At 33.1% G+C, this 16,101-nt stretch overlaps 1 protein-coding gene across 13 annotated transcripts in view; it reads right to left on the bottom strand.

Annotated features, from left to right (window-relative positions):
* Positions 1 to 16,101, bottom strand: part of LOC123720678 — a 113,536-nt gene that overhangs the window by 72,015 nt on the left and 25,420 nt on the right. The window contains exon 1 of one of the 13 annotated variants that reach the window (XM_045656231.1): positions 8,102 to 8,261. The exons of the other annotated variants lie outside the window; for them this stretch is intronic. Coding sequence (XP_045512187.1) covers positions 8,102 to 8,146 — 45 coding nt within the window. The 5' untranslated portion in view covers positions 8,147 to 8,261. Of the gene's footprint in view, positions 1 to 8,101; positions 8,262 to 16,101 lie in introns of those variants that run through there. 13 annotated transcript variants of the gene reach the window in all.

The following is a 16,101-nucleotide window of genomic DNA, read 5'->3' as shown; positions in this document are numbered from 1 at the left end:
TGTTAATCTTGCATAACACATCGGCATTTTTTGTTTTTGTTTGAATAAAAAAAATGTAGACACGACAGAACAAGAGAAACAATGGTTGTTATGGTGCCAAGTTGAAGACTTCATCTCAATAGTTATTTCTACGTAACAACGACCAATTCCCATGCCCTAACGGTACAGCGGATGTAAGTTGGACATACGACTAACAAGCTCAATTGAATTGCTCTCGGCATGTGATACTGTCTGTTGTGGCCCTTAGAATTGGAAAAGGCTATACGATAATCTTAGAATACATGCTTCGTACATCAGATTTAAGAGTTTGCATGACATCTTTATTTGGCAGTGTTATACGATATTTTAAATGATTATCGACTTGTAACTTTTTGCACATCACGACGGTAAATCCTTTTTTGGTTTAGATAGCGTATGAAATATATAGCTTTAAATTTGATTGATAGGGATTATATTTATTAAAATCTATATTTGGAATTTGACAACTGTGGTTCGATAACAATTTCATAGAAATTTCTTTTTTAATATTACAAATTGTTACATAAAGACTATTTTTGCCTGAATCCACTTGAAATTCTTAGAATTTTTTGTATCTACCTGCATATCACCGTTGATGCTTGCTTTTCATTTAGGAATTTATTCCTAAATTAACTTCACACTTGTCGCGTAAATTCATATAAAATGATTTATTTCAAATTAATATGTAAATCACATAATGATCATTACAACATTACTGTTTGTAATTTATCTCATACGCCAATACGGCATGTAATCGTAAAACACAGTTATGAAATATTTAAGACGTAATGTCTACAGCAAATTGCACCTATCACTTCCAAACCTGTCAGTGCCAAGGTCTCGTAATCAGGGCTGTCACTTGTCATTCCAAAAATGACTATAAATCTTTATAATTACCGACAAATACCTAAATTTACTGTATTTTTGTAAGTCTGAATACTGTAAACGTAAGAAGTGAAACTTCTTTATGACCTTATGACCTTATGACCTCATAGACATGAATACAAACACAATTATTTCATTTTACCTTATTACTACTAAGATTATTACAGAATTCCATTAATTATAATAGAATTATTACTATTATTGTTATCGTTATTGTATAATTTTGTTATTCGGCTTCGAATCTTTTCAAATCAATCGAGGTAGGGGCAAGAAAAAGATGGCGCGTAACCGAAAAATGTGACGGTTATTTTTATTCAAACGCTGATAAAGAAGTTTCACTTTAAAAACTAATCACAGTTACTAGGTACTGCATCTACTGTAACACATGACACATAAACGTTAGTAAATAAGTCAAATTAGTTTATACACTATATTTAAACTTGACATAAGGCTAATATTTACAATCGAAGCGGTAGTTTATGATATATTGCCTTACCAACTAACTGACAACCATGCGAGCCCTATAACGGTATTTCCACAGATAGCTGTAATAAATTGATGCTGTTTGTGTCATCAGTGCACTGTGTAATTTGTTGTTGACAGATGAGTGTGGATTTTTTTTATTACAATAAAGTTCACAAAAAAGAGTGCGTCACTACATGTATTACAATCTAGCCTATACAATAATTATGGCTAATAAGTAATATTGTTGGACTTAATTTTCTAAGCTTAAACTAAGGTACTGTTTATTAACTTGACAAATGTTTTAGTTCTAGATTATTAACTCATGAGATTTAGTTCTCTTAAGGCGTCTTAGTGCTGTCGTAACAAAAGTTGGCTTGCCTCAGCATTCACATGGCTATGTAGTCAGTTTAAGTGAGCTAAGGCAAACCGTTTCGCCGTATTTAGGACTGTATCCACATTAAGATCCTTGTGGATACTTTCATTTTTTATATATCATGGATATTGTACTAGCAGACCCGACAAGCGTTCTGCTGCATGATATTTCAAGCGATAAGGTAAACAAAATATTAAAGTATCGACCGCAGCGCCATCTGACGGGCTAATTTGTGAACCTAAACCCTCTAGGGCGCCGCCCAAACTCATACGCTTAAGAGGAGTTCAGTGACATAGAAACGTACAGCAGAATTATATATATAACGCAAGAATATAAGCATATGTGTAATCCAATATTACAGGTATGCTTCCAATTTATTCATAAGAGGTTCTGTGGGCTACAATTTTAGAATTTGCGCTTGCCGTGTATCTGATAAAGTTGTTACGTGGAAAGGAAAACAATCCGGCTGTGCTCAAGTGGCTAGGCCCTAGGGTGCCTGGTCGATGTCTTTTCCTAATGTTGGTAACACTAGTTGGCGACATCGACTCCGTTAATATTCGTCTCCAAGCGAACACTAACCTCTTGAAAAGGACACACATGACATGAACAGACGTTTTTTAATGTCCGTCGAGTGAACTAACAAAAGGTCTACTTCATGTCAGTTTCTCTACTGTAATAAATATGTTTGAATATTTTACTGCTTAATATTGTGTAGTTTTTCTGGTGTAAATGTTAATAATTACCGCATTGAAGTAATCTGTACTGGTAGCTTAATTTAGCAAATATATATCTTTTAAACTCAGCGCGCTTTAATTGTCAAACTGTATTAATTGTTATTGTCTTATTAAAATGATAAATAATATATAGATAATAATGATAGATAAATCATTTAGATTATATTCCCTATAAATTTTAAAAGAGGAAAAATAATCAATAATTCATTACGATATTTCTGATCAAACTACTGTATAATACAAATTGAGGATATAATGGCCTATAAAATAAAAATAATTCTTTTTAAAAGGATGCCAATGCAATTATGGTTATTTCTTGTCTACAAGCACAGTTGACTAATATTATTAGGTCAGTGAATAACTTAAAGCATATAGAAAAGTCTAGTTACTATACTGTGTTACTGTGATATAGTGCTAAATAAAACTTTAGTAGTAAAAACATTTTCAAATTCTGTTAGGGCGTTACGTAAAAATTATGAGAGTAAATTTTGCGTCCGTCACAATAAAAACGAAACCCTGAAGCTAACATAGTCAACATTTCAAAATAAAAAATGTCTATTTCTTTAATTATGTAGTAATATTTTTTGTGATATTTAATTAAACTTTATTTAACAAGATAATGCGATATAGTAAAACTTTTAATGTATTAAATACCATTTTTCTACTGTTAATGTCGTTTCTACAAACGTAGAATAAGGCCAAAGATAAAAAAATAAAAATATTTTTATCTTAGTATTGTTTGATTGAAAGAAAACAATACTAATCTAGTATACTAGTATATAATTATAAGTTTATAATAATACAAATAGCTTTAATCCGGTTAAAAAAATGTTTTCTTTCAATATTTTTATCTTGTTACGCCAAAGAAGAACTGACACACATGGTTTTTTTTTATAAAGGAATTGTCGCATCAGTCGTTCAATTGTATATTACCCATCATTTAAGTAAGGTTCTTAATACCTATTTTTTATACGCAAACAATCTATGAATAGAAAATACCTGTGGTTTTGTGGTCGCAGTAATAGCTCACCAGTGTCATGTTACTGCACGCTTAGGAAACTCGTTACCTACTAACCAGTTGAGAAAAGTATTATAATTATATGGAGGTGTGAAAATTTAATAATCTAACTATTTAAGACTAGTTTCCAATCACCAGAGTGGATGATGTGGAAAGTGGTAGGTACTCGTAAGTGGAACTGGATAGGCCACAAACTCAGAAGAGTCCAGAAGGAAAGTGGACTTACCAGGGACTTTTATGTGCGATTTCCAGTTCCAGACGGGGCTAAGAGAGCCGGAAAGATTTGGGGCAAGATAAAATTCGAATCCCAAGACCGGAAGCAATTGAAGAATATGCACGCTCTCTCCCCCAACCAGGATATAGGATATTAACTTTGCCAGCGCGAGTCATGACATGCATGAGTATGACAAACGCTTATGTTGCGTAAAAAATGTATTTTGAAAATGTAACCGTATTATCATCTTTGGTCCTGTTGGGGACGACGGAGTTTGGCATATCCGCTACAATGAAGAATTTAATAACGTACTAGATGACGCCAACATCGTCCAATTCATAAAGTGGCTCAAGTGGTTGGGACATGTGCACCGAATGGCCAACGACAGGACTCCAAGGTCCTTACTGAACTCATAACCCGGTGCACAAATCCCGGTAAACACAGGATGCGTTGGTGGGATGGAGTTGTAAACGACCTCGAAACAGGGGTTCGCAATTGGATGCGGAAAGAACTGGATAGATGGTGAAGTGTACTTAAGGAGGTAAGGCCCACAAGGGGCTGAATAGCCATCGATGATGATGATGATGAGAAAACACTTATCGCAAGAAACGTATAATTTTAAACCGTTCAGAGACATATTGTGGCGTGAAATCGGTAATGACAGTAATACATGTTTTACTTTGGATAGGCGCAATATTGAACAATCTGCGAAAAAATATTTTTCTAAAATGATTTTTGGATATATTGAAGTCCCATATAAATTTGTAGTACATGACTTTGCTCTATTGTCAAAAGTTTTTTGCAGCGTACCCGGTATAGGATGTTTGGTTGTTCATTTTCACGCTTTGGGTATATATTGTAATTTTATATAGAATAACTTTTTTGAAAATATACTAAACTATGTTGATCAGGCATAACGTGTGGTTCTAAGGGTGATTTTTTTTAAATCGTTCCAGTAGTTTCGGCACCTTTTGCATAAAATAATTGATTGTTTGTTTGTTTTATTAATAATAAAAATAAATTAATGTTCCGTAAAATTAAATTCCGTACCTGTTTTATGATAATTTGTTAATCTAATAGTCAAGTAGGTGATCAGCCTTCTGTGCCTGACGCACGATGTCGACTTTTTGGGTCTAAGGCAAGCCGGTTTCCTCACGATGTTTTCCTTCACCGTTTGAGCGAATGTTAAATGTGCACATAGCAAGAAAGTCCATTGGTGCACAGCCGGGTATCGAGCCTACGAACTCAGAAATGAGAGTCGCACGCTGAAGCCACTAGGTCAACTGCTGCATTAATCTTATTAATATAGATAAATAATGCTTAGAATTGAATCAGCAATATTTCTGTACCTTTAGGTTCAGAGACAAAAGGAGCGCTAAGTAAAGATTAGTCTTTAAATATTTAGATTTTTAATAACACTTAATTTCATGTTTTAGTCATCTATATAATATATAGTAACACTTGTTATTGGAAAATTTAATTGACTTAATATCTTTCTTATAAAGTTCCTAGCTGGAAAATATCTGATGTCTTTTAAATAAACATCATCACTTGGTTGTCTTCTTCACTTGACACTTCTTGGTTGGACTTGGTTGTCACTTTGAAGATCTTTACAAACCTTCTCTATCACTCCCTCTTTGGAGTGGAATTTCTAATTATTCTCTGTTTACTTTCTTGTTTCTTCGTATTCAACTGTATAAATTTAGTTAGTAGTTCCTCTCCCTGTGACTTGATGAAATTTCACAAGGCTTTTTATGTGAATATAAAGAAACTATATACTTTATATGAATATAAGGAGTGACTGTAACGCCTCTATTATTATGAAATAGACATGATAAGAGGTATCAGCATATCCCGCAAAAAATACTTGGTTACGATTGTATGTTGTGTAGAGATAAACATAAAAGGAATCTAGAACAATTGTCGCAAATAGGTCAGTGGCTCATATGTAAATGACACGTTTCTTGAACTGTACCAGAGGTATTATGTTACTAATATATTGAGAGCATGTTAACTCTGGATGCGGGCTTTTAATTTAAATACCAATTAACTTTGGAAATGACTTTTTGACAAAAAATATGTTTTTGCAACGTTTTAACTAAAGTTTCTGTAATAATTTATTTGCAAGAATATGGTATATATATGATGATACAATCTAAAGTTCAAATATTCTGCCACATACCGTGCAAATTTGTCTTAAAAGAATCTTCAGTTCAGTTCAGTTATATGAATCATATCATTATAGTAAATTATTCACGTTATAAAATATTACTTTTGATTTTCTGAGATCGTACAATATCATCTGCTCCACAGGTTTTGAACGTAAAACCTTGGTTTGAGCCTAGTCATTGACAGTCTTTATGAAAGAAAACCACATTTTGAATTATTATTAAAAACTTATAATTCTTAACATAATTTTAAATTATATATACATAGCTTCAATCCTGAACGGATTTTCAGTGTTTTTCTTAATGTGTAAAAGCTATGTTAACTAAAGACAGTCTTTATGAAAATTAAATTGTTTAGCATATCGCGTAGTATTTGCATAAAAACTCTTTCACTTACGTTCAAATTAAGTCCAACCTTGTATTACATTTGATAACCCACGCGTTATTCAAGATTATGGTATATTTATTTGCATTATTTCACCAGCAAGGTTTCTACATTCCCAGAGTGATTCGATCAATTATAACAATTGTTGGTCTTAAGCTTTCTCAATCTTATTCCCATAGTTTAAATAACAATCAGTTCTTCATCAGTTAGAGCCGTTCCCAGGTCTAAATAAGAAACTGGACTACTATAGTTCACTACACTACATTAAAATGTTGAATTGTCTGCATGGTGTATCTTCTTCAGGCGTCAAAACCTTAAGAAGATACAACTTCGGAAAAAAGTAAAGTTTAATGGTTAACGCAGAAATAAAAGTTTATTTTAATAAACAATAATGTGATTTGTTAAATTTACTAATAACCCTTTTATTTATATAAACTAGCGGATCTGACAGACGTTGTCCTGTATACACGCCTTACATACAAACAAATATCCACTTGAAAACACAAAAAAAATCATCAAAATCTGTCCAGCTGTGTAGAAGTTTAATGACAAACACATGCCCAGTAGATTTATGTATACCAGCTGTTTATTTGCCTAAAAGGTAAATAACCTAGATACCGACTGCAGCGCCCTCTGCCGGGCTGATTAGTGAATCTAAACCATCCACCGCGCCACCTAAACGCATCCAAAAATATTCATTCAAATCTTCGAGCTGTATAAGAGGAGTTCAGTGATATACGCACGTACAGTAGGATTATATATAGTTATATAAAGATATCCTAGTGTGTAAGTAAATCTTCTAAACTAAAGTAAAGTTTAAATGTATCGTTCAAGTATTCAGGGAAACTTGCTTTCTCCTAATGTACTTACATACAACTACAGAAGCAATAATATCAACACCTAAAATCCCTATATATACTTCTGCATCTACAACAGGGCGAAACCTTTGTGAAACCAGTAGACGTATAACCGAACGAAACGATTTAAGTGTCTTTAAGAAAATGCGTACTTCTCAAAGGCAACTCCTGGTTTACAGGTCCATGGTCGGAGGATTGCACTATATTAAACGTATATTTGAAGTACATAGACAAAATTAATGGCTAACAAAAGGTTTTCTGGTATAAAAATCGCTTAAATTTATAAAATAGGGTAATCTTGATACCTTATATACACCAAATTCAAATTACGTAGACGAATTTATCCGCTCAAAGAAGTCTTACTTAACGCGTTAAGCCTTGATCAATACCATTGTCTGCTTCACAATGCCAATGTCTGCATTTGTAAGTGTTTCACCAAAACAATGAAGATTTCATAATATTAAAAAACAAGGTTCCACTTTCATTGTGATACTGATATTAAAATTACAATTTCTATTAACCAATACATAAATATCTTTATCTGTATTTCATTTGTTTTCTTGTAAAAATGTTTTATTACAAGAGTATAAAGAACATATTTTCAATACAGGACAACTGGACGTATTTTTCATCCTTATAAACAACTCACCAAAATTATGAATGGAATATATAAATTATTATTATACAAGTTTCCAGTTTATTATAGAAAAGTCTAGTCCTGTAACTTACGTAAGCAAATGTGAAATAGGAAAAGTCTTGGTCGCGAATATGAAATGTGCGACCTTGTGTAACACCACACAAACCATTACGATATAAATCAATTTTAAAGGGTTAAAGCATATAATATAAACTGTACATTTTATTTCAAAATATAATTTCTTAATTGGTGACATTTAGAATGTATCAGTAAAATGTAGCAGGAAATATGCCCAAATGAACCGGCTCAAATCTCATAATGTACTCTACTCAATAAAAGGCCCATACCATATCCTGATCGTCGCCTTCCTCGTAGTAGCTACAGTCATCCATCCTGCAGGTCACGCAGGGTCTTGGCACATCACAGCCGAGGGGCCAGCATTACAACCAGCCAGATGTAACACACGCGAATTGGCGAATTTTAAACGCGATAACCGGGTTTCACAGATGTTTGCGAACTGCGTAGTTAGTCATGGGGTGGCGCGCGCAGAACATCGATCTGTCCCTTTGCGCATGCCACCCCTTAATCCCGATAGTGCAAAGGAGTAATTTATACACTTAAATATTATTTAATATATATTGTGAAAGTAGCTCATAACAGTACGTTTTATACAAGGTATACTAACGAATTCGCTGCATTTTTCTTCTTCTTAAAGTATCTCTATATATATACTGCAGCTTAGAAGTAACCTATATGTCAATCCTTTTCATCGTCAGTTATCAGAGCTGCATAATTATTTAATATTAATAATAATAGTTAATATCACTCAATAAATATCGCGATCCAATATCACGATACCTGTCTCAATATATATTGAATGAACTGGTCGTAGTACACTTTCAATAGAGATTGACTTCAATATCGTCATTAGTCAGAACTCGGAAGATCATTCTTCGGAGTAAACGTGATTTGCATGTTGTCCCCACGAGTATGTAAGTGCGTGCTCCTATAGACAAATCTTTGTTTTTAATTTATTTTACTATTTATTTATTACTTAAAATGTCATGTGGAACATGGTGTAATGGTTGCAACTTCTTACAAAAGTTGTGTAAAATAAAAACATGGCGATTAAAAAGAATGGCGGAGAATTTATTGTCATATCTTCTGTTCCGTTCTACGCCCTTAATTTGGGAACTGACAGTAAATGTAAAATTGGAAGGAAAGGGGCCGTTCAAATATTATGTAAGCACTATTGGGGATTTTCTTATTAAATGATTAATAATTTTGTCGATTAAAACTTTTGAATCACGTTAATGTACCTTTATATAATATTCTTGATTGCTAAGTATTCGATACTAGGTTTCGGTAGTCGATAAAAAACATTTAGAAATTGTATTAAAGTAAAGAAAAATGGAACTGAGATTTATGTTACAATGAATATTCATACAGGAGTCATAATTAATTTCAAGTTTTGACTGAGAATATAAAATATCACAGTAAAGTCAAAAAATGTACTAATAATACTAGGTCATTCCAGAAGGTCATATGGTGTATAATAATAATTGTTCTTTTGACGCTTTTCAAACAAAATTTAAATAAAAGCTTCACAAACCTCACGTCAACGTCAATTTGCTTTGGACCTAAAAAGCTTTTTCTTTGAGCGTATTTTCCACTTCAATTATGAGAGGTAAAACGAATGTTTTTTTTTTTAATTCACTCCGTTTTCGTGTATAAGGTTAAAATAGTTGCTAAATGTAATAAATATACGATAAAAATATAAATGATTCAATAATACTTTTTGCTAATTCATCCCATAATTCAAGCTTTTCGTTTTTCTTGCTATTGTATCTTCACCAATCCTTTATCGACAAATATAACACACTACTTTTTTGGTGTGTCACATAGTATCATATTATCGTAAGAATCTTACATTTTACACAGATATTTAAGGGGTTATGCGAGCAAGCAATGTACGACATTACTACGACAAAATTACTGTTATTATCTATGCACAAAATATTAAAAAAAAATTGTAAACAAAAGATATATTCCGCCAAAAATATATAGGCCTTGCTAATGTCTCGTGGCTTAGAGGTGCCTTAACGTCGACCCGGGTTACGCGTTTGATCCTTAGGCAGATAAAAATGTATTTCATTTGTACTCTCTGCTATATATACCCGACCAAATCGTAATCCCTATAATTCCCTTCGATAAAATGAATACTGTAGCTGTTTTATATAAATGTTATTTGTTTTTTATTTGCATAGCACCTTTTTATCGGCACATTTCGTTGAAATTAAACCGTCCACTCATAATAAAGTAAACAAAGACGTAACTATTGTTTAAGTTTTACGTCTCTTAAACAAATGCACATATCATTTATCTCAAATACAAAAAATATTAGCCAGTATTAATTTCTTTACTATAAACAACAAAATGCACTTTTTTTTTTAATTACTATTATTCAAAATACCGGTTACAGGACTGGCTTATGAACACACCTTTACAGTATTGGAGATGCTTCTGAGACCTAATTATACACATTTTATTTATTCGCTCACTCACTCATACACTGAGGCCCGTTGAAAACAAATCAAAAATAATTTTAAAACAAAATGGCGGAGTTGGTAACACTGACACGGATATTTTTTTTCAAATCTTAATCATAACGAATTGTTGTCAAATGAATGAAAAAAATATCCAATTAGATTAAATTTTAAGCATTTCAAAAAAGCCTCCGAATAGAACCTCCTTCGTGTTTTTGACGTCATAAAAGCAACAACATTTTCTCAAACTAGAGACGTAAGAGAATTGCTTTCACACTCTACATATAAGTGCCACTTAAGCCGTTCAGTCAACTCCCAACGTTCCTTTTAGTACTCATAGGGAGATGATAAACGCTTTAAAACAACAGTTTCGTATAAAATCGAAAATATCTGGATCTAGTCTTATAAAGACATATTGTTTGTTTGATTAGTAATAAAACTTCTATAATGCAACCCAAATAATGCGGAAACGATTGACAATAGAGCACAGTGATGTACTACAGTTTTATAGAACACTTTAATATTTAACTATATTATAATTTTCAATTATACCATATGTCTAACTATTCTATTTTTAATTGAATACATATCCAGCCACACGAAGCCGAGCAAACGTTTAATGTATTATATATTATATATAATTTAATTCATTTGACAACGTAAGAATATATTTTAATAATGTATGTTTACTATAATGATCTGAGTCATAATGTAAATAAATTATTATTGTTATAAGATGCAAAAAGTGTAAAACTTTCGTTGCAAACGTTCGGAATTATTTCGTTGCTAGTTGTACTGTGCTAGATAAAATCTAGGTTTAAGATGTACAAATCTGAAGGGCTCAGATCATTAACCTGTTTAGGAACCTGTTTGAGTGTTTATCCGTGTTGACACAAGTGGCGACTCCCAAAAGTGTCTAAACATTCACGGCCTAAAAATGTCAATGCCACGAAACAAAGGTTCTATGTAACAGCAACTGTTTACTCAATGTACAAATTTTATTTCATAATTTATGTGTTACAATTTGCCGCAGTTTAGGACACGCGTTTGGTTTAATAATTACCCTATTTAGCGATTAACTGAAAACAATAATCTTTATATATGTAAGCGTTTCCTGATACCGGAAGAAAAAAACGACGCTCCGGATATTAAAAACATATAAAACGACACTTGAAGTGAGATGTTTTTCTGTGCTAAGGACTTGTTGAAGGAATTCAGAAGGAAATAAGATGGTAACCAATAAATAAATATGTTATAATAACAGTTTTAGTTCGATAGCTGTTGTTGGAGGGACGTTCAAATGAAATACTTTGTTTCAAGCTAGGATTGTAATCGTTTAAAACATGATCTGACACATAACATAAAATTAGGTGTAGTGGGGTGGCCAGACTAACAATATATTAACTTGACTTAAGGTTTCTAAAATCTAAGTGATTATTATGTCACCTATAAAGATTGTAGTCGACTTATTGGACATTATCGGATACGAGAATGTTATATTACAATTTATGAGTTTGGATAAAACTGAAGAGTTCATTTTGGCGATATTGTACGATGATTGCTAACATTTGATTTGCGCTTCTAATTATTAACTTATTTATTTATTTATTTTATTTATTGTATAAGTGTTCTTAATATAAAGGAAGTTGGTGTGGTGGAAACACAAACTGTGCACAGTTTTTCTATCCACCAGGACGTCGAACATAATTAAATCATTAACTCACATATATATATACTAAGGCCAGTGACATATAAACTGTAAATTTATAACAATCAAACCATTCAAGCGATTTAAAATTGCACGTAAACCGTCATAAACCAATCTAAACACTGACGCGCCATAGATAGCCGATGCATGAAACCTGTTCTTGTCGAGAATTCTCATTCACATACAGGATGAGTTCCTATATTCGAATATGTTTTAATGACGTATATAGCATAATTTTTGTTATGCATAATTTAATTTATAACTATAAAACTTAACATTCTAATTAATAACTATAACAATATTTCGTACAAGAGAATTCTCCGGGAGCTTTCCCATCAACAGTATGAAAAACGAAATGACCACTGATACTAAGGTTATATTTGTTAACACCAAAAGATTCTAACAGATGTCAATACTTTTCGACTGGATTTAGTAAGTAATCAATAGATGGCACTGCTATGGTAAACCGACAAACGTGTCATATAATGTACAATTCAATATCATGATTACCACGTGTTATTGAGGCTAAAGTAAAAGATAATGTATTTTTCAATTATTTCTACTTTATTAATTTTTGGTGTTAGCATAGCCAACCACGTGTTACTTAGACCGAAGAGTAAATCAAATTCAAATTATAGTGACGATAATACGGTGAAATTATTCTTTCGTGTTACGGTATTAAGGCTAACTAAAACCACATTAAGGAGGGCAGCTAGTTATATATGAAACAGTTTTCAATATTTTTTTTAAAAGGTACTTGTGAACGATGTCTCAATGTCAAAATAGAATGATAGCTCTTTGATAAAAGCGCGTTCATCAATTATAGACGCCATCAGGAGTTAAACGATTATTGGCTATCACAGATGGCGTAGAAGTTTCGGATCTGTGGACAAAAATGCATGTCAAGGCACTCAGGACCTGGACATTCACCGATTCATATATAGCGTAGATTAGGGCTTTAAGAATCATATCAATACTATGAGTGGAAAAATTTGTATGTTTGCTTATCGTGGGTATTAGCTGTTTCTAAATGTTATACATAACTTTAAAACTAAAAAAACTGACTCCAAAACCGACTAAAGTAATGATAATATTTCGATATAGATTACATTTCATTAATATATTTGTATAAAATGTTAATTGGTATATTTAGGCAAGTGTTATGAAGATCCATATTGGAAGTTTGTTCGAATTGCAAATGCGAATCATAGGACAGGATCCTCCAGATCGTCCATGGACCGACCAGCTGTCCACGAACATATAAACCTTGTCAACGCATAATCTTTAATTTACACGAAGCATAGTTTGTTCCCTTTGGAGTAGACTCAAGGGTTCAAGTTCACAGGCGCTTATAAAAGATTTAAGTTGGCGTCTGGTTGATGGAACCGGTGCCTCTAGAGCTGATGTTTTCCTCGCTCAACTATGAAGTATCGCAATTAGGGATAGCAATTCCGGATCCGAGATCCCGTGTAATTCGTTGGGATCAATCCCGAAGCATAATATGACGAGATCCCGTTCGATATTGACGGGATTGGGCTCCAATGGTCAGCGATTCTACACACATCCTTTCGGGACGCTTCACGCGACATTGAACAATACATAGGGTACATTGCAATGGACATTAGGTGCCGGTTAGCAGATAGCACTCTTGATACACTTTAGAAGATACTCTTTTTTTAGAAGTTACTTTCAAAATCACCCGAATTTCAATCACTTTTTAATCGCCTTGAGCTATACCTTTACTTTTGTTTTGATTATGTTCATGTAACTAAAATTGTTAATTGTTTAGTTAGTAATATTAAAGGATAATTAATCTTATCCTATAGATTAATAATAAAGGCTTTTGTTTTTTTTTTCAAATAATATTTTATTTTAATTAACCTCACTATAACAAACCTGCAGTTTTAATCGTATTCAGTCATGTGAATTATTTTTTTAAACTAGACATCGACACGAGATCCCGAAAATTTCGGGATCCCGTGGGATTGATATTTCTAATCCCGATGATCTCGAGTCGGGATTGCATTCCCTAATCGCAATACAGCGAGGAAATGCTGCCAGCGTCAAAGGTACACTGCCGCAGGGTCCAAGCTTTTTAAATTTGTTTTCTTTTTATAAATTTTTAATATTTTTACAACGTAGGTTAAGAAAATTGTAAATACCTGCTGTTTGATTGTTATGATTACTAATAATAGCGTCAAATGCTCTACCAGGATCCCGATATATAGGATAACATTAATTATTAATCTTTGTTTTATGAACTAGCTTAGGATGTTGTTATATGAAAAACGCATGGGTCAATCAGAACGTTTTTTCAGACGTGAGAAGATCTGATTGGTTGAGGCCATTAATTCCAAAAAGACGCTACAGTACTTCTATTAAAATAAACCTCTTCGCAATTTATTTTATTAATTACAAACATGGTGGATATGTTACAGGCAACTAGCTTAATAAGCCGTTCAATCAACAGCCTAGCCTTATAACTAAACAGCGCCGTTTAACTAGCGGCCTCAATGATATTTAACCGTTGCGTTTGTTACAAAATTTAATAAACTGGATGGCCCATGATTTGGCCATTGATGTCAGAAGTGAAACTTATTTTTAAATTTATTGTTGCTAAGGTAAAAACCCCAACAGACGATCATGTACCATTATATGTTCACACTATGTATTTATATATCTATATTCACACTGTTTACACACTGCATACGTGCTAATGATAATATAAATAAATAATCTGCGTTTAATGCACGAGACATAAGACGGAATTGCCATCTAAAGTTCTAATATGTAACTAATAAACCAATACATCAACCGATAGCGATCTTTCCTTGATTTCCCTTTCTTACTCTCTCTCAATCAGTCCCAGTCGCTCTCTCCCTTTTCTTCGACAAAAGCTCTGCACATCTTCGTGACATTTCCGTCAAAATTTTACCCTTACGCGCCTAAAGAAGTAGAAAAACATAAATAAGTTATATTTTAAAAGTGAATTAAACTTATTTATGTTCTCACGCTTACTCTTAGTGAGTGTAGTGACACACTCTTCTATATAATTTTCATTAAACTTTAGAAAACATCATCAAACTTTTCATCGTTTGACGACGCTTTATTGAGTTTGGAGTAGGTTGACACCTTCTAAAGGAACTAAATTGAAATCAACATGATAGGCAAGTAATGCAACGTCATTGATTCAAGTCATTTGCCTAGCTGTTTGATCAAACGGCTAAACATCATTTAAGGCGCTAGTTGAACGGTGCTGTTTAGTGAAGAGACTAGGCTGTTAATTGAACGGCTAATTAAGCTAGTTAGCTGCAACAGATTACACTTTTCGTCCACCCATGACTAACATTACAAAAATACTTAGGATTAAAACTACCTATTAAAATTTAAAAATACAAATATGACGTTATAAGTATACAATCAGATATATAGATAATATAATAGAGCAGTGTTGGCCTAGTGGCTTCAGCGTGCGACTCTCATCCCTGAGGTCGTAGGTTCGATCCTCGGCTGTGCACCAATAGATTTTCTTACTATGTGCGCATTTAACATTAGCTCGAACGGTGAAGGAAAACATCGTGAGGAAACCGGCTTGCCTTAGACCCAAAAAGTCGACGGTGTGTGTCAGGCACAGAAGGCTGCTCACCTACTTGCCTATTCAATTCACAAACGATCATGAAACAGATACAGAAATCTGAGACCCAGACCTAAAAAAAATGTTGTAGCGCCGTTGATTATTATTATTATTAATTATACAATCATCAACAATTAGGTACAAAGTGCATGAACCTACCAAATATCGCAATTTTTCTTCAAAGTCGAACAACGATTTAATAATCTCAAAGTTGCCCGCTTATATGTATATTACATGGAAAAAAGAGCAATCTCACGGCATCCGCGGTCATTCCCCGTTGTATAGCAACATTCCTTCGGGACCGCGAGGCTACGTCAATCACCTTGGCTACTGTACGTACGATTATAAACACTGGTTTTATCGCTATATCGCTTTAGGGTACACTTTAGAATTCACTTACATAAATATGTTATACTTTGGTCACGTTCTTGAGAGATTGAAACTTAATATAATTATTTA

Source organism: Pieris brassicae, chromosome 1, assembly GCF_905147105.1.
Source record: "Pieris brassicae chromosome 1, ilPieBrab1.1, whole genome shotgun sequence".
In the NCBI taxonomy this organism is placed as follows: domain Eukaryota; kingdom Metazoa; phylum Arthropoda; class Insecta; order Lepidoptera; family Pieridae; genus Pieris; species Pieris brassicae.
Note: the sequence above shows the minus strand (reverse complement) of the source record. Positions and strands in the feature narration are given on the sequence as shown.